Source organism: Rhinoraja longicauda, chromosome 30 (genome assembly GCF_053455715.1).
Source record: "Rhinoraja longicauda isolate Sanriku21f chromosome 30, sRhiLon1.1, whole genome shotgun sequence".
NCBI classification, from domain to species: Eukaryota; Metazoa; Chordata; class Chondrichthyes; order Rajiformes; family Arhynchobatidae; genus Rhinoraja; species Rhinoraja longicauda.
In genome coordinates this window covers 10,886,988-10,908,274 of record NC_135982.1, presented here as the reverse complement: position 1 = coordinate 10,908,274, position 21,287 = coordinate 10,886,988, and the positions used below count along the sequence as shown (strand labels likewise).

The 21,287-nt window shown below is 45.2% G+C and overlaps 1 protein-coding gene across 5 annotated transcripts in view; it reads right to left on the bottom strand.

The window, feature by feature from the left end:
- Window positions 1–21,287, bottom strand: part of vwa5b1 (von Willebrand factor A domain containing 5B1) — a 158,079-nt gene that overhangs the window by 19,578 nt on the left and 117,214 nt on the right. For 3 of the 5 annotated variants that reach the window (XM_078425176.1, XM_078425178.1, XM_078425180.1), the window contains 2 exons: window positions 17,295–17,432; window positions 2,125–2,193 (listed from right to left, as the gene is read on the bottom strand). In XM_078425176.1, the coding sequence (XP_078281302.1) occupies window positions 2,125–2,193; window positions 17,295–17,432 (207 nt within the window). The remainder of the gene's footprint in view (window positions 1–2,124; window positions 2,194–17,294; window positions 17,433–21,287) is intronic. The other 2 variants (XM_078425177.1, XM_078425179.1) reach the window with 2 other exon arrangements.

Genomic DNA, 21,287 nt, shown 5'->3' with positions numbered 1-21,287 from the left:
TCACAGATACATAGGGTGGTAAAGTAGGCCGATGGAACATTGGTCAGGGTACCAGTCAGGGTATTGAATATAGAAGTTGGATTATTATGTATTAGTACAAGACGTATTTGTGTTCAGTTTTGGTCACCCTGCTGCAGCAGAGATCTTATTAATCTGGAAAGGGCATCAAAGGTTAAGGGGAGAAGGGAAGAGAATGGGAAAAATAGATCCCCCAAGATTGAATGGTGGAACAGACTCCATGACCCATACGGCCTAATTCTGTTCCAATGATCTTATGGTCTCATTATGAAAGAGTGAAGAGAGGATTTATGGAGATCAGGGGTGATCTTATTGAAGAGTTAAAAATCATGAGGGGAATCGATAAGGTGAATGCACAGAATCTTTACCTGGGGCAGGGGAATCAAAAACCAGGGGACATAGGTTTGCAAGAGGGGCAAGATTTAATAGGAACCCGAGGGGACAACATTTTCATTCAAAGGGTGTTGGGTATATGAAACAACCTGCCAGAGGAGGTAGTTGAGGGCGTATTATACCAACATTTAAAAGACACCTGGCCAGGTGCATGGATAGGAAAGGTTCAGAGGGTAATGGGCCTGTTTCCGTGCCGTACCACTATATCCAATCTTTCAACCTATAGAGAGGATGTTTCCACTAGTGGGAGAGTCTAGGACTAGAGGTCATAGTCTCAGAATTAAAGGCCGTTCTTTTAGGAAGGAGATGAGGAGGAATTTCTTTAGTCAGAGGGGTGGTGAATCTGTGGAATTCTTTGCCACAGAAGGCTGTGGAGGCAAAGTCAGTGGATATATTTAAGGCAGAGATAGATAGATTCTTAATTAGTATGGGTGTCAGAGGTTATGGGGAGAAGGCAGGAGAATGGGGTTAGGAGGGAGAGATAGATCAGGCATGATTGAATGGCAGAGTAGACTTGATGGGCCGAATGGCCTAATTCTACTCCTATCACATGATCTTATGATCTTTCCCTATAAATCAGGCCCACAAGCCCAGGTAACATCCTAGTGCATCTATTTCATATGCTTACATCCTTCCTAGAGCTGGGTGACCAGAACTGCACACGATACTTCAAGTGCAGTCTCACCAACAACATGTGTAAGAAGGAACTGCAGATGCTGGTTTACACCAAAGATAGACACAAAATGCTGGAGTAACTCAGCGGGTCAGGCAGCATCGCTGGAGAAAAGGAATACTGTAGGTGAGGTTTCGGGTCGAGACCCTTCATCAGGCTCACTGACAAAATGTTCAGTTGCAGCAGGATGTCTGAAGTTTTGTACTCAGTTCCCTTTCCCAATGAAGGCAAGCATGCAAAATGCCTTCTTCACTATACTTTCCACCTGACTCATCTCTTCTACAGAACCATGCACCTGCACTCCAAGATCTCTCTGTCCTGAAACACTCTCCAGGGTTACCGCATTTGCAATGTAAGTCCATCCCCTGGTTGACAGACCAAAGTGCAACACCTTACACTTCCCAGAGATTATTCACAGCTTTAAGATGGAAGTATTGTGTACAGTTTTGGTCTCCTAATCTGAGGAAAGACATTCTAGCCCCAGAGGGAGTACAGAGAAGGTTCACCAGATTGATCTCTGGGATGGCAGGACTTTCATATGAAGAAAGACTGGATAGACTAGGCTTATACTCGCTGGAATTTAGAAGACTGAGGGGGGATCTTATAGAAACATATAAATTTCTTAAAAGGGTTGGAGAGGCTAGATGCGGGAAGATTGTTCCCGATGATGGGGAAGTCCAGAACCAGGGGTCACAGCTTAAGGATAAGGGGGAAGTCTTTTAGGACCGCGATGAGAAAACATTTCTTCACACAGAGAGTGGTGAGTCTGTGGAATTCTCTGCCACAGAAGGTAGTTGAGGCCAGTTCATTGGCTATATTTAAGAGGGAGTTAGATGTGGCCCTTGTGGCTAAAGGGATCAGAGGGTATGGAGAGAAGGCAGGTACAGGTTACTGAACTGGATGATCAGCCGTGATCATATTGAATGGCGGTGCAGGCTCGAAGGGCCGAATGGCCTACTCCTGCATCTATTTTCTATGTTTCTATGTTTCTATATAGTGTGTAAGTAGTCACTTCATTGCCACCATTTGTTGGTCCATACCTTCGGTGCGTCTCTCCCACCCTGAGGATGAAGGGGATGAGCAGGGTGATTGCTTGCCATCCTCTATTGCTGAAAAATATACAAACATATCAAGTCAAGATCAAACGTCGGGTAAATTAGATCACAGAAATGCATGATGCAAAAACAAACTGCTGGAGGACCTCAGCGGGTGAGATAGCACCTCTGGAAGGGAACAAACAGATTGATTAAAAGATACAGCACGATCACAGACCCTTGGGCACACCGTGTCCACGTCGACCATCGGTCACCCGTTGACGTTATTTCTATGTTATCCCACTTTCACATCCATGCCCGACACATTAGGGGCATTTCGCAGACAGGCAATCAGCCTTCATGCCCTTACATCCTTAGGGATGTGGTAGGAAACTGGAGCAACCAGCGGAAACCCACACGGTTATGGGGAGAACGTGCAAACTTCAGGCAGACAGCACCCAGTCAAAGGGTCAAAGCCAGGTTTCAATGGCTGTGAGGCAGCAGCGCTACCCGCTGCACCATGTGCCGCCCCATTTTGTTTAGAAATAGAAATCGTCCAGGATACTTCTTCAGACTAATTTGAAGGGGAGAAGGCTGGTGGAAAGAGCCGAGGGAATGGGGTGGGGTGAGAGCCTGGAATTAGTCAGTGGATACAGGTAAGGAGAGGTTGATCGCCAGGGGAGTCGGGTGGGAGAGAGAAGGGTGGAGATAGTATCAAAGGCTGGAGGTGATAAGTGGAGAGGCCAAAAGGGTGGAGATGATGATAAGGAAGATAAGGGGTAGAATATGGGGTAGGCCATTTAGGACTGAGATGAGGAAAAACGTCTTCACCCAGAGTTGTGAATCTGTGGAATTCTCTGCCACAGAATGGAATTCTCTACCACGGAAGGCAGTGGAGTCCAATTCACATGGCTGTATTCAAGAGGGAGTTAGATATAGCTCTTAGGGCTAATGGAATCACGGGATATGGGGAGAAAGCAGGAACGGGGTACTGATTTTGGATGATCAGCCATGATCATATTGAATGGCTCGAAGGGCCAAATGGCCTACTCCTACACCTATTTTCTATGTTTCAATGTAAGGAAGGTGGGGAGTGAAATAGAGAACCAGAGGGAGGGATTGTGGGTACAAGAGAACAGGAGGAGAGGAGAAAAATAGGGGAGTCACGATAGGGAGGGAGAGGTGAGGAGCAGATGGAGATGATGGTGTATGTGAGGGAACTGGGGGGATCGGATGGGGCGAGTGGAAAGAAAGCTATGCAGACGGATACGGGGTGATGGTGGTAAGCTGGGTAGATGAGACAGAGGGGTTGGGGGGCATACGTAAAACTGGAACAAATGTGTGGTCATCAATGTATGGAGGGAGAAACACACACACGAGGAATGTTTGCCCTTACATTACTTCAACAGCCTGACCGCAGGAGAAGACGGCAGGGGAAGAGAGAAAGACATTCTGGCCTTCCATCACAGTGAGGAGGTGACTGGAGGAGACTCACTGTGATGGATGTTTCTTTTGTTTGGTGTTTTTTGTTTGGCTTTCTCCATCGCTGCTCCCACCCTCTGGAACTCACTACCTCAGACCATCAGAGACTCCTCCTCACTCACCACATTCAAAACATCACTGAAGTCTCACCTGTTCAGCACTGCCTTCAACCACTGACCGTCACCTCACCTTATTTTTCTTTTTCTGTTCGTTTACTTATTTTTTTTTTCTTTTCTATGTTTTAGTAAACTCTGTAAAGCGTCTTTGAGTTTTTAGAAAAGCGCTATACAAATGTAATGCATTATTATTATTATTATTATTATTATTAGTTTATGATTGTATGTGTTATTGCATTTTTATTGATTATTCTTATTGGTCTTATTGTTGAACTGCGGGTAATGTTTCATTTCACTACACATTTATGTGTATGTGACAAATAAACGACTATTGACTATTGACTATTGACTGTCAGGCCTAACAGGCGCTAGTGAAGGCCACTAAGAAATTGTCACCAAACAGTGGGCTCGACAGAAACATTCTGGGCTACCCATTTACTGTAATATTACTAATATGTTCTTGTGTAACTGATACCTCTGACGTCAATATTGGTCAATCTCCAGTGTAGTTTCACACGTAAATGTCAATCCTACGACTGATCATTTCCAGTAGATTTACTAAACTGCCATCAAAGTTTCAGAAAAAGAAAGTGCTGAAGAAACTCAGCGGGTCAGGCAGCATCTCTGGAGAACATGGATAGGTGATGTTTCGGTATCAGACCCTTCATCAGACCGATCCTGAAGTTTCTTGTCTCCAAATCAATATTTCAATGTTGTTTCCTTGAGTTTCTCAAAGAGAAAAACGTACAGGACCTGAAAACCATGACATCCAGGGACAAGAACAGCTTCTTCCCAGCAACCATCAAGCTCGTTTTAAGAAACATTTAGACATGAATATGACGGGTTTAGAGGATATGGGCCAAATGCAGGCAGGTGGGACTAGCGTAGATCAGTGTGGGCAAGTTGGGCCGAAGGGCCTGTTTCCATGCTGTTTGACTCTGTGACTCTTGAATACTGCATAACACTAACCTATAATTACCTCAGTGACAATCTACTATGTTTTGAGTAAGAGAATAACTGCAGATGCTGGTACAAATCGAAGGTATTTATTCACAAAATGCTGGAGTAACTCAGGAAGGATATAGGTGGAGACAGGAAGACAGTGGGAGATCTGGGAAGAGGGAGGGGAAGAGAGGGACAGAGGAACTATCTAAAGTTGGAGAAGTCAATGTTCATACCACCGGGCTGCAAGCTGCCCAGGCGAAATATGAGGTGCTGTTGCTCCAATTTCCAGTAGGCCTCACTATGGCACTGGAGGAGGCCCATTACAGAAAGAGCCCAGTGGTATGAACCTCTGACTTCTCCAACTTTAGATAGTTCCTCTGTCCCTCTCTTCCCCTCCCCCTTCCAAGATCTCCCACTGTCTTCCTGTCTCCACCTATATCCTTCCTTTGTCCCGCCCCCCCTGACATCAGTCTGAAGAAGGGTCTCGACCCGAAACGTCACCCATTCCTTCTCTCCAGAGATGCTGCCTGACTTGCTGAGTTACTCCAGCATTTTGTGAATAAATACTATGTTTTGAGTGCACTATAGACCGGTTTTGCATTATTACGGCCTGGTTACCTAGTATTACTAATTATTAATTTATTTATTGTATTATTGATTATTGTATATTTACTTGTTATGTCATTTCATTTATGGGACTGTAAAGCTGCAGAAAGTAATAATTTCATTGTTCCATTGTCGGTATATTTATTAATTAAACACTCTCGACTTGACTATTGAGTTTATTTGTTGATTTTCTTTTATTATTTATTATTTTTAATTCATTATATGTCAAGAGTAAAAGATGAATGAGTCGGTATGGAGAGAGGCAGTGAATGTCCCTTAACGTCAATGAATATTCTATGATCTGACACCAATTAAACCAATTGGATAGTGATCTGAACCAGAGATTAACCTGTGGCATTGGCTCCAAATGTACATCTGAAAACTCTGCAAAAGAATATTCAAGGTTGAATCTGTAACATATCAAAGTGTCAAAACCATCTTTGTGAAGTGAATTTTTTTAAGCAAATCAATAATTGCGAAACTCTTATTTTCCACACAAGGTTGACTGTTATGGTTTGCGAATGAACTCAACGAACATCTTTACCAAATAAAATCAATGCATTTTATGTAGCTGGATCCAAGGCACTCCACTCCTGTCTGCAAATTCAACTCCAGTGACTCAGTGTGCTTCATGGTGGTGGCAGCATGTTCAACTCTGTCACCAACTTCATTCCACTGACCTTGGCGCTGGGGTAACATAGCCTCGCGTTTACTAACAGAGTGAATTTCCCGGTTCTTAAGGACAGGATTTGTCTATAATTGCAACCAGTTCATGAGAAGTTAAGAAAGATTTGATAGAAAGACGAGGAACTGCAGATGCTTCGGGACCTTGCGTAGAACGCAGAGTGCTGGAATAATTCAGCGGGTCAGGCAGCATTTGGAAAACAAGGATAGGCGACATTTCGGATCGGGACCCTTCTTCAGAGAATGATTTAATGACACTTTCAACTTCTTCAACCGTCAAAATTGGTAAAATTGGCAAATTGTCCCTCGTGTGTAGGATAGTGCTAGTCGGCGCGGACTCAGTGGGCCGAAGGGCCTGTTTCCGAGCTGGAAACTAATCTAATCAAGACTACGCAGCTAGCTTATGGGAGGACCATTCAGAAGTCTCATAACAGCGAGGAATAAGCCTCTCCTGAATCTGGTCTTGAAGGAACATGCTTTCAGCTTTTGTACCTTCTGCCCGAAGGGAGAAGAATAAATGACCAGGGTGTCAGTGATCCTTGAACATATTCGCTGCTTTCCTGTGGCAGTCTGAAGATGTTAGCGAATGAAAGCAGAAAGCAGCAGGGAGCTCTGAATGGCTCTCACTGTTGGAATGCAGGTGTTCTGCTCAGCGGTTACCTGTGGAGGGGATCGCTCTGTGCACACCCATGGCACTGCACCAGTTCAGAAGAGCTAAAGGAGTAGCTTTCATTTGCAACTTCCTGTCCATAAGTGATTGGAGCAGAATTAGGCCATTCGCTCCATCAAGTCTACTCCGCCGTTCAATCATGACTGATCTATCTCTCCCTCGCAACCCCATTCTCCTGCCATCCCCCCCATAACCTCTGACACACGGGCAAGGACTTTGTGGCTCCCTGAAGGTGTGATGAGAGGGTTGTTGGCGAGACCGCACTTGACGTGCTGTGTGCAGTTCTGCCCACCTAGCTCTGGGACGGATGAGGTTGAGCTGGAGAGGGTGGAAAAAAGATTCCCAGGAATGTTGCCGGGGACAGGAGGGCTTGAGTATTGAGGAGAAACTGGATAGGCTGGGACTGATTTCCTTGGAACAAAGGAGTCTGAGAGGTGATCTTATAGATGTTTCTAAAACTACAAGGGACATAGACGGGATAGATGTCCCTTGTGCATGTGTGTAGGTTAATTGGCTTCAGTAAATTTCCCCTACTGTGTAGGCTGTGAAAGTGGGATAACGTAGAACTAGTGTTCGGATGATCGCTGGTCGATGTGGACTTGGCGGGCTGATGGACAATAGACAATAGACAATAGACAATAGAAAATAGGTGCATGAGAAGGCCATTCGGCCCTTCGAGCCAGCACCGCCATTCAATGTGATCATGGCTGATCATTCTCAATCAGTACCCCGTTCCTGCCTTCTCCCCATACCCCCTGACTCCGCTATCCTTAAGAGCTCTATATAGCTCTCTCTTGAATGTATTCAGAGAATTGGCCTCCACTGCCCTCTGAGGCAGAGAATTCCACAGATTCACAACTCTCTGACTAAAAAAGTTTTTCCTCATCTCTGTTCTAAATGGCCTACCCCTTATTCTTAAACTGTGGCCCCTGGTTCTGGACTCCCCCAACATTGGGAACATGTTTCCTGCCTCTAACGTGTCCGACCCCTTAATAATTCTATACGTTTCGATAAGATCCCCTCTCATCCTTCTAAATTCCAGTGTATACAAACCTAGTCGCTCCAGTCTTTCAACATATGACAGTCCCGCCATTCCGGGAATTAACCTAGTAAACCTACGCTGCACGCCCTCAATAGCAAGAATATCCTTCCTCAAATGTGGAGACCAAAACTGCACACAGTACTCCAGGTGCGGTCTCACTAGGGCCCTGTACAGCTGCAGAAGGACCTCTTTGCTCCTATACTCAACTCCTCTTGTTATGAAGGCCAATATTCCATTGGCTTTCTTCATTGCCTGCTGTACCTGCATGCTTCCTTTCAGTGACTGATGCACTAAGACACCCAGATCACGTTGTACGTCCCCTTTTCCTAACTTGACACCATTCAGATAATAATCTGCCTTCCTATTCTTACCACCAAAGTGGATAACCTCACACTTATCTACATTAAACTGCATCTGCCATGCATCCACCTACTCACACAACCTGTCCAAGTCACCCTACAACTTCATAGCATCTTCCTCACAGTTCACACTGCCACCTAGCTTTGTATCATCGGCATATTTGCTAATGGTACTTTTAATCCAAGTCATTGATGTATATTGTAAATAGCTGCGGTCCCAACACCGAGCCTTGCGGTACCCCACTAGTCACTGCCTGCCATTCTGAAAGGGACCCATTTATCCCCACTCTTTGCTTTCTGTCTGTCAACCAACTTTCTATCCATGTCAGTATCCTACCTCCAATACCATGTGCTCTAATTTTGCCCACCAATCTCCTATGTGGGACCTTGTCGAAGGCTTTCTGAAAGTCGAGGTACACCACATCCACCGGCTCTCCCCTGTCAATTTTCCTAGTTACATCCTCAAAAAATTCCAGTAGATTAGTCAAGCACGATTTCCCCTTCGTAAATCCATGCTGACTCGGAACGATCCTGTTACTGCGATCCAAATGCTCCGCAATTTCGTCTTTTATAATTGACTCCAGCATCTTCCCCACCACTGATGTCAGACTAACTGGTCTATAATTTCCCGTTTTCTCTCTCCCTCCTTTCTTGAAAAGTGAGATAACATTAGCTACCCTCCAATCCACAGGAACTGACCCGGAATCTATAGAACATTGGAAAATAATCACTAATGCGTCCACAATTTCTAGAGCCACCTCCTTAAGCACCCTGGGATGCAGACCATCAGGCCCTGGGGATTTATCAGCCTTCAGTCCCATCAGTCTACCCAAAACTTTTTCCTGCCTAATGTGGATTTCCTCCAGTTCCTCTGTCACCCTAGGATCTCTGGCCACTAGAACATCTGGGAGATTGTTTGTATCCTCCTTAGTGAAGACAGATCCAAAGTACCGGTTCAACTCGACTGCCATTTCCTTGTTCCCCATAATAAATTCCCCTGCTACTGTCTTCAAGGAACCCACATTTGCCTTGACTATTTTTTTCCTCTTCACATACCTAAAAAAACTTTTACTATCCTCCTTTATATTATTGGCTAGTTTACCCTCGTACCTCATCTTTTCTCCCCGTATTGCCTTTTTAGTTATCTTCTGTTGCTCTTTAAAAGAGTCCCAATCCTCTGGCTTCCCACTCTTCTTTGCTATGTTATACTTCTTCCCTTTTATTTTTATGCTGTCCTTGACTTCCCTTGTCAGCCACGGGTGCCTCTTACTCCCCTTAGAATCTTTCCTCCTCTTTGGGATAAATTGATCCTGCAACTTCTGCATTATTCCCAGGAATACCTGCCATTGCTGTTCCACAGTCTTCCCTGCTGTGGACCTGTTTCTTTAAACTAAACTAAACCAAACCAAATCTCTATGGCTCTGACCGTGGTCATATGGGTAGCTTAATGTGACTGTATGTGCAGACAATGAGGCAGCTGGTAAACAAGTGCACACTATAATCGTCGATAGATGGCATGTTGTTAGCCGGCATTTTGTGCAATGTGATAATATCCAAATGCTGGAATATCGTTGATAAAAGCAACGACTGTTTAAACGAGAGCTCCAGGAGCACATCGTCAGGACTAGGGAGTTGATGCAGCACTTTCCCGGAACACTGACATTAGTGTTATGCAGTCGGGTATTGATCCATTCAGCCGTATCCTTTAGGGCGGAAGTTGAAATGCTTCTGCACTGATCTACTGGTAGAATCTGAATGATGCTGGAGCAAAGCAAAGCACTCTGCAGGCCTGTGTTTTGGCTCTGCTCTTTGGTCTATTTGGTGGAGCAAGAGGCTGCAGGATGCACTCAATTCCAGCCTAAACTGCTGAAACGAGAAGATTTCTAAACCGCTAATCATAAATAATTGCACCTCCTCACATGTACCACACCCACACATTCTGTAATCCATATGCTTCATTAAAGTATATTGAACCATCATAGAAATCTAATCAGCTGCATCTCTGCAGACTACTGTCAGTTCAACATACTCCTACACAGCATCACAGAGTCATACAGCGCGGAAACAGGCCCTTCAGCCCAACGTGCCCAGGCCGAACAACATGTCCCGTCTACACTAGTCCCACCTGCCTGCATTTGGCCCATTTCCCTCAAAACCTATCCTATCCATGTACCTATCCAAATGCTTCTCAACCGTTGCATTAGTACCTGGACTACCTCTTCTGGCAGCTCATTCCATGTAACACCTCCGTAGATCACCTCACATATTGCACTGTTAGGTGAGCTTCATCCTGAACTATTATACGCACACAAGATGCTAATCGCAGTTCAGGACATGCCTCATCTGGTTATAAATAGTCACCAGTTGCAGCGCGATAGCTTTCTAACAAAGTTTAAGAGCACAAAGGCAAGGTGCTGGAGAAACCACAAAGGCAAGGTGCTGGAGAAACTCAGCAGGTCAGGCAGCATCTGTGGAGGGAAATGGCCAGAAGACGTTTTGGGTCTTCAGTCTGATGGAGTGGGGGGGGGGGGAGAAAAACTAGAAATGAGAGGTGGGGGAAGGATAAAGCCTGGCAAGTGATAGGATGATACAGATGAAATGGGGGTGGGGGGATTGGCAGATGGGTAGACCATGACAAAGGCAAATGTGGCCCCTTCCACCATTCCAGCTTTACATTTCACTCCTTTCCTTATCTGATCCTTTTGTCTCCTTTACACCTTTAGCCCTTGTCACTTACTCCACCCATCTGCCATTCGCCCCACCTCACCTGCATCCACCTATCACTTGTCAGCCTTTGCCACACCTGTACCTCTCTTGTCCAGTCCTGACCTGAAACACCGTCTTTCTATTCCCTTCACAGCTGCTGCCTGACCCGCAGAGTACACTCCAGCACTTTGTGCTTTGCTTGGAGATTGTTTATGCGGTTGTCATTAATATGGTCATTTCTTCCCATTTTCTCTCCTTAAGTGGAAGAGTATAACATTGCCTCCAGTGTGTTTTTACATCCTCGCTAAATCTAGGTCCATGACAGAGCTTTCAAACAAATGCCATAATTCAGCCATCTTTGACACCTGCATCAACCTTCATTTTCCAAATCTCACCCAACTTTGCAGCTTAAGGCAGCCAGCCTTACAATGTTCCTAGCTGTAGAAACAAAGAACAGCAGATGATGGATTATACCAAAGATAGACACAAAGTGCTGGTGTAACTTTAGGGGAAGCACAGTGGTGCAGCGGTAGAGTTACTGCCTTACAGCGCCGTTCGATTCCGATTATGGGTGCTGTCTGTACGGAGTTTGTACATTCTCCCCGCGACCGCGTGGGGTTTTCCCCAGGTGCTCTGGTTTCCCTCGACCCCACACTCCAAAGACATACAGGTTTGTAGGTAATTTGGCTTCAGTAAAAATTGTAAATTGTCCCCAGTGTGTAGGATAATACTAGTGTATGGGGATCGCTGGTTAGCGTGGACTCGGAGGGCCGAAGGGCCTGTTTCCACGCTGTACCTCTAAACTAAACTCAGCGGGTCAGGCAACATCTCTGGAGAAAAAGGATCGGTGATGTTTCAGGTCGGGAACCTTCTTCAGACTGAAAGCATAGAAAGTGGAGTGAGTTCCTGGCTCATTGGTTCCAAGCAAGGGCCTTTGACAGCCATATCCTAACACTTTCAAGCCCCAAGGCATCTTACATGATACCACTGACCTAAAATGCACTTTTGCCATTACCTACTTCCCAGAACCCTAGAATTGAATGGGATTAGGATGGTCCCTTTCACCCTAAGTCATAGTTGACCTTAGGCCAGTCTAGGTCTATACCTGAACATACCGAGATATTTGTGCCAAACATTAGGCTAGAAAGGATACAAAGATCTTTGTCCAGCCCCCTGCAGTCTCCCCCCTTACCTCTCTCAATAACCTGAGGTAGATCCCATTAGGCCATGGAAATTATTCCAACTTAATGCGTTTCAAGAAACCCAAGATCAGCTCCTTCTTGATCTCAAACTGCACTAGCATATTAGTGCTTCCCACACCGATCTCACTGTCCTCCATGTCCTTCTCCTCGATGTATACAGATGTAGAGTACTCATTTGGTATCTCACCTACATTTTTGATCCCATGCATAAATTCCACTGTGCTGTTGATGAACACGAGGCACACAACTGATGCCAGGGTGTATACTGTGCACCGAATGAAGACACTTCATCTTCTTAGCGATGCCCATGCTTGCACGCATCGTATATTTTAGTTTAGTTTAGAGATACAGCGCGGTAACAGGCCCTTCGGCCCACCGAGTCCGCGCCGTCCAGCGATCCCCGCACATTAACACTACCCTGCACACACGAGGGACAATTTACACTTATACCAAGCCAATTAATCTACAAACTTGCACGTCTTTGGAGTGTGGGAGGAAACTGAAGATCTCGGAGAAAACCCAGGCGGTCACGGGGAGAACGTGCAAACTCCGTACAGACAGCACCCATAGAGAACTCAAGAGCAAATGTTCAAAGGTGTGCACCCCTGTTGTAGTGAATCCAGTTATATTTACCAAACAACTAGGCAAAATAATTTCTGCCTAGTGTCTGTTGAAGCCAAGTCTTCACCGACATCCAAAGAAGGGTCTCGACCCGAAACGTCATCGTTCCTTCTCCCCAGAGATGCTGCTTGACCTGCTGAGTTACTCCAGCTTTCTGTGTCTAGCTTCATGGACCAATGTTCAGCCTGAAACAGTTGGTGTGCTCCATCTAGTGTCAGGAAAATGTAGCCGCGGACCTTAAATGTGCTTGGGTTAAGGTTGAGATCAATTCATTTTCCAGCTGCTGATTGCAAGTCCTTCCAATGCTGCAGAATCCAGTCTTCTTGAAGAAGAGTGAAGCTGGCTGCAGTGTCAATGTGGCAGTTTTGATTTTTATGTATTAATGAAATTCCGTAAGTATAACCTGCTATGGACATTACGTTGATTGCTCTAGGTATTCCAGTTCTTCACTAAAATGGTCTGGTTAGCTAGGATTACTAATTATTCATTTATTGTGTTTATCTATGGTTATTGCATATTTATTCATGTGCTATTGTATTAACAGGCCTGTAAAGCTAGGAATTCCATTGTTCCACTGCCGGTATCTATGACATTTAAACGCACTTGATTTTGACTCTTGAATTAAGGGATGTGGAGTAGTGCAGGAAATTGCTAGATCAGCCACAACCTTATTAGACAGCAGAGAATAAATGATGGGCAGAATGGCCTCCCCTTGTCTTTCTATTTCTTGTTTTATACTTGTGCTGCCAAACGACACCATAGAAACATAGAAAATAGGTGCATGAGTAGGCCATTCGGCCCTTCAATATGATAATAGCTGATCATCCAGAATCAGTACCCTGTTCCTGTTTTTTCCCCATATCCCTTGATTCCGTGAGCCCTAAGAGCTATATCTAACTCTCTCGAATACATCCAGTGAATTGGCCTCCACTGCCTTCTGTGACAGAGAATTCCACAGATTCACAACTCTCTGGCTGAATACCATCAACTCTTTCTTTGCCTGCAGATAGGACTTCAAATGATGGTGTTTACAGAACATAGAACAGTACAACACAGGAACAGGCCCTTCAGCCCACAACGTCCGTGCTGAACATGATAGAGTCATAGAGTGAAACATCATGGAAACAGCCCCTTCAGCCCAACTTGACTACACCGGTCAACATGTCCCCATTACAATAATTCCACCTGCCCACGTTTGGTCCATATCCCTCCAAACGTGTTCTATCCATGTACCTGTCTAACTGTTTCTTAAATGTTGGGATAGTCCCTGACTCAACTACCTCCCCTGGCAGCTTATTCCATACACCCACCACCCTTTATGTGAAAACGTTATCCCTCAGATTCCTATTAATGCCATTTAATCCTATTAATCCTATGATACTCATCTCCTCTGCCTGCACATGATCCATTTCCCTCTATTACGTCCATGTGTCTATCTCAAAGCCTTTTTTACCTGTTTGATGTCAGAGGCCAGACTGAATGTCCCTGCTGAGGTGCCCCACTGACTAAGTTCACACTCGGCAGGAATTTTCAATGCACTTCACCTCAGAGTTATCAAACTGCATCTGACCGCAGAGAATAACTTGTTACAAGTAGTTGCAAAAAGTTATTTCAGAGATTATTAGAATCTTGCTTCTAACTGACCCTGGAATCAGCTGTTGATGAACTAAAACTTCAGTGCATTTTACTATTTTCTAAAAACAGTTCCTGTTTTAAAGAGATATTATTATAACTGAAACCTATCTTCTCGACAACCTATCAGTCTAGTTTAGTTTAGAGATACTGTGCGGACTTTGTGTAGGATTTACCAGACTTAATTTTTGTCAGCGTAAAACAGGGGCAAAAAAGCTGAATGGGTTCCATTGATGTCAAAATAATTTAAAACCAGATTTTGGAGCAGTAACAACATGATAACGAGGGAAGGAAGAGTGTAAGAGCAGGCCGGAATAAACTTATTTGTAGATAATATTAAGTGGCAGCTCTGTGCCCACCCATGTTGCTTGTAAACATGACCTCTGAGGAGCATGAGGTTGCAGGCTGGTTCCTTACATCTATATAACTAAAACTCTCGTTTGTTATCTTGTTTGTGACTGAACTTCAGCCAAAACGGTGCACGATAGCGCGACAATTTTAGGCCCACCTTACTCACCATTGTCACTTTAGTGATAATGCAAGTAGTTTTATTGAAATCGGTGTTAAGGGGTGGAGGGGGAGGGGAGGAGGGAGGGGGGGAAGGGAGGGGGGAAGGGGGGAGTGGGGGAGGAGAGGGGGGTTGTGGAGGGAGGGGAGGGGGGGGGGGGAGGACAGGGTGCTGCACCAATGCAGTAGAGCTTTGGGCCCAACAGGTCCACTTTGTCTAGTTGTTTTATAAAAGAGGAATGTTTCCCTGAGCAACTTTGCACTGAGAACATAGGACATACACCATATAGCCCACAATGTCCATACTGAACATGATGCAATGTTAAACTATTCTTCTCTTCCTGCACGTGATCCATATCCCTCTATTCCCTGCACAAGAATAAGGGGTAGGCCATTTAGGACTGAGATGAGGAAAACCCTTTTCACCCAAAGAGTTGTGAATGTGTGGAATTCTCTGCCACAGAAGGCAGCGGAGACCAATTCACTGGATGTGTTCAAGAGAGAGTTAGATTTAGCTCTTAGGGCTAATGGAACCAAGGGATATGGGGAGAAAGCAGGAATAGGGTGCTGATTTAGGATGATCAGCCATGATCATATTGAATGGCGGTGCTGGCTCGAAGGGTCGAATGGTCTACTCCTGCACCTATCTTCTATGTTTTCTTGTCCATGTGCCTGTCTAAAGGTCTATTAAATGGCACCATTACATTTGCCACCACCACCCCTGGCAGTGCATTCCAGGCACCCACCACTCTCTGTGCAAAATACTGGGCCCACTCATCTCCTTTAAACTTTGCCCCTCTCACCTTAAAGCTATGCCCTCTAGTCTTTTTCTATTTGATGGTTAGTATTGGCTTCTGTTGATTCATTGGGTCCCATTCATCAGCTTTCAGTAATTCCTGGATAATTAAAAAGATCACCCAAGGTTATAGTCTCATTCAGAGTGATGTGCTGGGATTAGTTTTTGTATATTCTGCACATTCTGTTCATCAACTCTGAAAACCAGATCAATGAAAATACTTAGAATGATTCTGATCCTGTACTAAGCTGATCTGCTTGTCAATGCCTCACTGTTTTTGAAGATGCTCATAATATCTTCTGTGAAAATGACTTTTGAAAGAAACAAAAACCCTTCAATCTTAAAATCAACCTCGCACTGACTATCCCACTGATTTTCTAATACTGTGCTTTCTCTTTTCACGTCTGAGCTCGTCTCTGTGGCTTTCATGACTTGGTGCAAAACACAGACAAAATCATTTTAAGGCCACTGTAATTAAATATTGAATAGTGGATACGAGTGTCATATGAATGAGAAGACCCACATCACCAGGTTCAGGAGCGGTTAGTTTCCTGCAACCATCAGGTTCTTGAACCGACCTGCACAACCCTAATCCTGCCTCGACAAAAGAACACTATGGACCACCTCTTGCACTACCATAGACTTGTTTTTTCTAATTGTGTTTTACATTAATGTCTTACAGCGCCAGTGACACGGGTTCCATCCCCACTACAGGTGCTGTCTGTACGGAGTTTGTACATCCTCCCCATGACCTGCATGGGTTTTCGCCAGGTGCTCCAATTTCCTCCCACACGCCAAAGACGTACAAGTTTGTAGGCTAATTGGCTTGGTAAAATTGTAAAGTGTCCCTAGTGTGTGTAGGATAGTGTTAAGGCTAGTTGGTGCGGACCCAGTGGGCCGAAGAGCCTGTTTCTGTTCTGTATCTCTAAACCAAACTAAATTAAAGGTCCTTCAGCCAAAGGCCCTTCAGCCTAGCATGGTGGGTCAATGCAGGTAAGATGCCCCTAAATAGGCTAGTCACAATTTCTCCGCGTTTGACCCCTATCCCTTAAAATTTCCAATCAAGTCTTTTTGCTTTTTACTCTCTTACGGAATTTATGTTTAATTAATGTATAATTTATATATAATTGATGTCTGAGTCTACGAGCCTGTGAGGGTGATGCCAACAGGGTTTTCAACTGTGCTTGTGTATGTGGCAACGAACTTGACTTGACTTGACCTGAGTGTGTGATGGGTTGCAAACTGTGCTCGTTTTTAAATAACCAAATGGAGAGTTCACAGTCAATGTTTTTCAACGAATGGACCGACCCACTTCAATTACTCGTCTTCTCAGTTTTCACTGGAGCGTTGGAGGCTGAGTGAGACATGATGGCAGTGAGTAAGAGGCATGGACAGGGTAAACAGTCAGAACCTTTCTCCCAGGGTGGACATGTTTAGTGACTTGAGGGCGTAACTATAAGGTGAGAGGAATAAGGTTTAAAGGAGGCGTCCTGGACAATTTATTTTTACATAGAGAGTGTTGCCTGGACCATGCTGGTGGTGGTGGAAGCAAATATGATAGTGGCGATTAAGAGGCTTCTAGACAGGTACATGGAGATGTGGAGAATAGGATATGGATCCCGTGCAGGCAGAGGAGATGAGTTTAACTTGGCACAGACATTGTGGGCCGAAGGTCCTGTTCCTGTGCTGTCCTGTTCTACGTTCTAATTCCACATGGACCTGGTGGGCCAAATGGCCTGATTCCGCACAGAACGATGCAGCCACACGATGATTGCAACGGTGAAACGATAAATATCTAAGGGCCTTACTGGGAATGGACAAGCCATCTTCTGCTCCATCAGATCCATATTCGGACTGTGAGTGACCAAGTCTAGCGGAATAACCTCGGTGCCTCCTGCTTCCCGACTGTGACCTCCTGTAGTTGCTCAGCTTTGACCCCACAGCTGCTGAAAGAATTAAAATAGAACTGGTCAAAGGTAGTTAAGTTTAACTTATTATTGTCACGTGCACAGAGGTACAGTGAAAAGCTTTTTGTTGTGTGCAATCCAGTCAGCAAAAAGACTGTACATGGGCAGATACAGGATAAAGGGTATCACATGTAATACAAGATAACCAATAAAGTCCGATTAATGATAGTTCAAAGGCCTCCACTGAGGTAGATGGGAGACCAGGATCGCTATCTAACTGGTGAGAAGACGGTTCAGTTGCCTGATAACAGCTGGGCAGAAACTGGGAAGTAGTGTTAAATTGTCCCTCATTTCCCTTTTATCCCCCCCCCCCCCCGCGTCCCCTCCTCCCTGTTCCTTCCACCCATATCCCTGACATCCTTTTGTCTCTCTTTCACCTCAGGACTTTGTCACTTACTCCACCCATCTGCCAAGAAGAACCCTCCTCATCAGTATCCATCGATCACTTGCCAAGGTTTGTTCTAACCCCCACCTCCCTTCGCCAGCTTTTTCCCCCAACTACCACCATCAGTCCCACCTGAAATGTCGCCTGTCCAGTCCTCCGTATATGTTGCCTGAACCTTTGAGTTCCTTCAGCAAATTTTGTTTAGCTCCAGATTCCACATCTGTAGTTCCCTGTGTCCCCCTTCACAAAACACTACTGTTGTTTGCTTGGGCAGCTTACACCCCAACGGTTTGAATATTGACTTCTCTAACTTCAAGTAACCCTTGCTTTCCCTCTCTCTCCATCCGTCCCCCTTCCTAGTTCTCCGGCTGGGCTGAGAATCCCCCTGATTAAATTTTATCTCTGTACACTTCGTTGTCAACTTCTCCTAGCTAACAATCTATTCTACCTTTTCCTGGTCTACATCTCCTTTGATCAATAGTCAATAGTCAATAGTCGTTTATTTGTCACATACACATAAATGTGTAGTGAAATGAAACATTACCCGCAGTTAAACAATAAGACCAATAAGAATAATCAATAAAAATGCAATAACACATACAATCACAACTAACACCAAACAAAAAGAAACATCCATCACAGTGAGTCTCCTCCAGTCCCTCCTCACTGTGATGGAAGGCCAAAAATGTATTTTTCTCTTCCCTGCCGTCTTCTCCCGCGGTCAGGCTGTTGGAGTTGCCACGTCGGGGCGGTCGGGGCTCCCGATATTGAAGCCCCCGCTGGGCGGTGAAAGGTCAACGGCCTATTTCAGGCCGCGCCGGAGGGTGAAAGGTCCGCGACGGGCGAACACGCTGCCTCTGCCGCTGCCGGAGCTCCCGATGTCGGCCCCCATCCAGGGGCCTGCGGGCTTCCGACGTCCACGCGGCCCGCGTCGGAGCCTCCGGAGACGAGTCGCAGCCGCTCCCGTAGCATCCGCAGGCAGCCAGCGCCACAGGTGGTGAGTCCGGGCCGCGGGCTCTGCGAACCAGAGCCCCAGGTGGTCCCAGGTGAATGGCTGATGGTAGGCCGCAGCGGGAACGGAGACACGACACAGAAACAAAGGTCGCGTCTCCGTTCTGGAGAGAGAATTTTACAGTTCCCGTTCCCTCCCACCCCCCCCCCCCCCCCCCCCCAAACATAACATACAAACACTACATCATATTAAACTACAATTCATACAAAAACAACAAAAAACACAAAAGACAGACGGACTGCAGGCACTTCCTTATCACTGTGTCTCCCTCTCCCCTGACTGTCAGTCTGAAGAAGGGTCTTGACCCGAAACATCACCCATTCCTTCTATCCAGAGATGCTGCCTGTCGGCTAAGTTACTCCAGCATTTTGTGTCTAACTACTGTTTAACACATCAATATTCTTTTCTACTCCACAGCTGTTTCAAAGCATCTTCACTACCAACTGGTTCTCCACAACATTGAAAAGATCTCCAGGAAGTATTGCCTCAGCTAATCTCATCAGACCCACACCACCCTGGCCACGTCATCATCTCACTGCTACCATCGCAAAGAAGATACAGGAGTCTAAGAACCGTGACCTTCAGATTCAAAAACAACTTCTTCCTAGTAACAATTAGGCTCTTGAATCACACTACACACTATTAACCACAATCCTACCTCAGCAACGAATTACTATGGACTTTGTGGAGGATTTACCAGACTTCATTTTTGCCTTTAATGTAAAACAGGGGCAAAAAAGGTGAATGAGTCCCATTGACATCAACATAATTTTAAACCGAGTAAGATGAAGGAGGAAACACAAGACAATGAAGATGCTGGAATCTTGAGCAAAACGCAAAGTGCTGGAGGAACTCAATGAGTCAGGCATTATCTGTGGAGGGAATGAACAGATGATGTTTCGGGTTGGGATCCATCTTAGTTACTCTGGTAAATGTTAAAACATTGACTGAGGTCAATGGGGATCATGGAACAAGCTCTCAAACGTTTGGATACATGCTTTGAGTGTTTAATCTAAGAATTTGTTTATTTTGGATCTCAAAGTCCAAGCTTCAGAAGACAGGAGGATGCAGGTGAACTGAATTCCAGTTTAATTTAGTTTAGAGATACAGAGTGGAAACATGCTATTTGGCCCACCGAGTCCATGTGGATCAGTGATCCACGCACATTTAAACTATCCTATACACACTAGGGACATTTGTTTTACATTTATACCAAGCCAATTAGTCTACAAACCTGTACTTCATTGGAGTGTGGGAGGAAACCGAAGATCTCGGAGAAAACTCATTTGGTCATGGGAAGAACGTACAAACTCCGTTCAGACAGCACCCGTAGTCGGGATCAAACCCGGGTCTCTGGCGCTGTAAGCGGTGGAAGGAAGCAACTCTACTGCTGCGCCACTGTGCCACCCTCATCAGTGGAAGCAAAGACGCTCACAGTATCAAAGAAGTATCTAGGTGTGCACTCGAATCATCAAGGCGTGGCAGGCGAATTAATACGGATGAGTATTTGGCAACCGAGCTAAAGATCCCGTTTCTGTTCAATGAGTGGAGGAGGAAAAGGAAGAGGAGATGACGGAGGGAGAGGGGAAGGAGAAGGAGGGGAATGACAAGGAGGAGAATTGGAAGAAGAACAGGAAGTGGAAGAAGCAGTCTAAGAAGAGAGAGGATAAAGGATGGAGAAGGGAGGAAGAAGTTTGTTCAAAAGTATTTTATTGGATACAAAGAACCCTGGGACTTCCAGAAGTCATGAAAGGCAACACAAGAAAGAGCACCCATTAGATTTTGGAAGCAGTAACAACATGATAAAGAGGGGTGGAAGAGTGGAAGAGCAGGCCGGAATAAACTTATTTGTAGATAATATTAAGTGTCAGCTCTGTGCCTCACCCATGTTGCTTGTGAACACGACCTCTGAGGAGCATGAGGTTGCAGTCTGGTTCCTTACATTGCTTTATAAAAGAGGAAAGTTTCCCTGAGCAACTTTGCACTGAGAGCATAGGACATACACCATATAGCCCACAACGTCCATACCGAACATGATGCCAAGTTCAACTATTCTCCTCTGCCTGCACGTGATCCTTACCCCTCCATTCCCTGCATAAGAATAAGGGGTGGACCAATTAGGACAGAGATGAGGAGAAACGTTTTCATCCAGAGAGTTGTGAATCTGTGGAATTCTCTGCCACAGAAGGCAGTGGAGGCCAATTCACTGAATGTTTTCAAGAGAGAGTTAGATATAGCTCTTAGGGCTAGTGGAATCAAGGGATATGGGGGGAAAGCAGGAAAGGGGTACTGATTTTGGATGATCTAGCGTGGAAATAAGCCATTTGGCCCACTGAATCCATGCCAACCAGTGATCCCGGTACATTAACAATATCCTACTCACACTAGGGACAATTTTTTTACAATTATACCAAGCCAATTAACCTACAAACCTGTA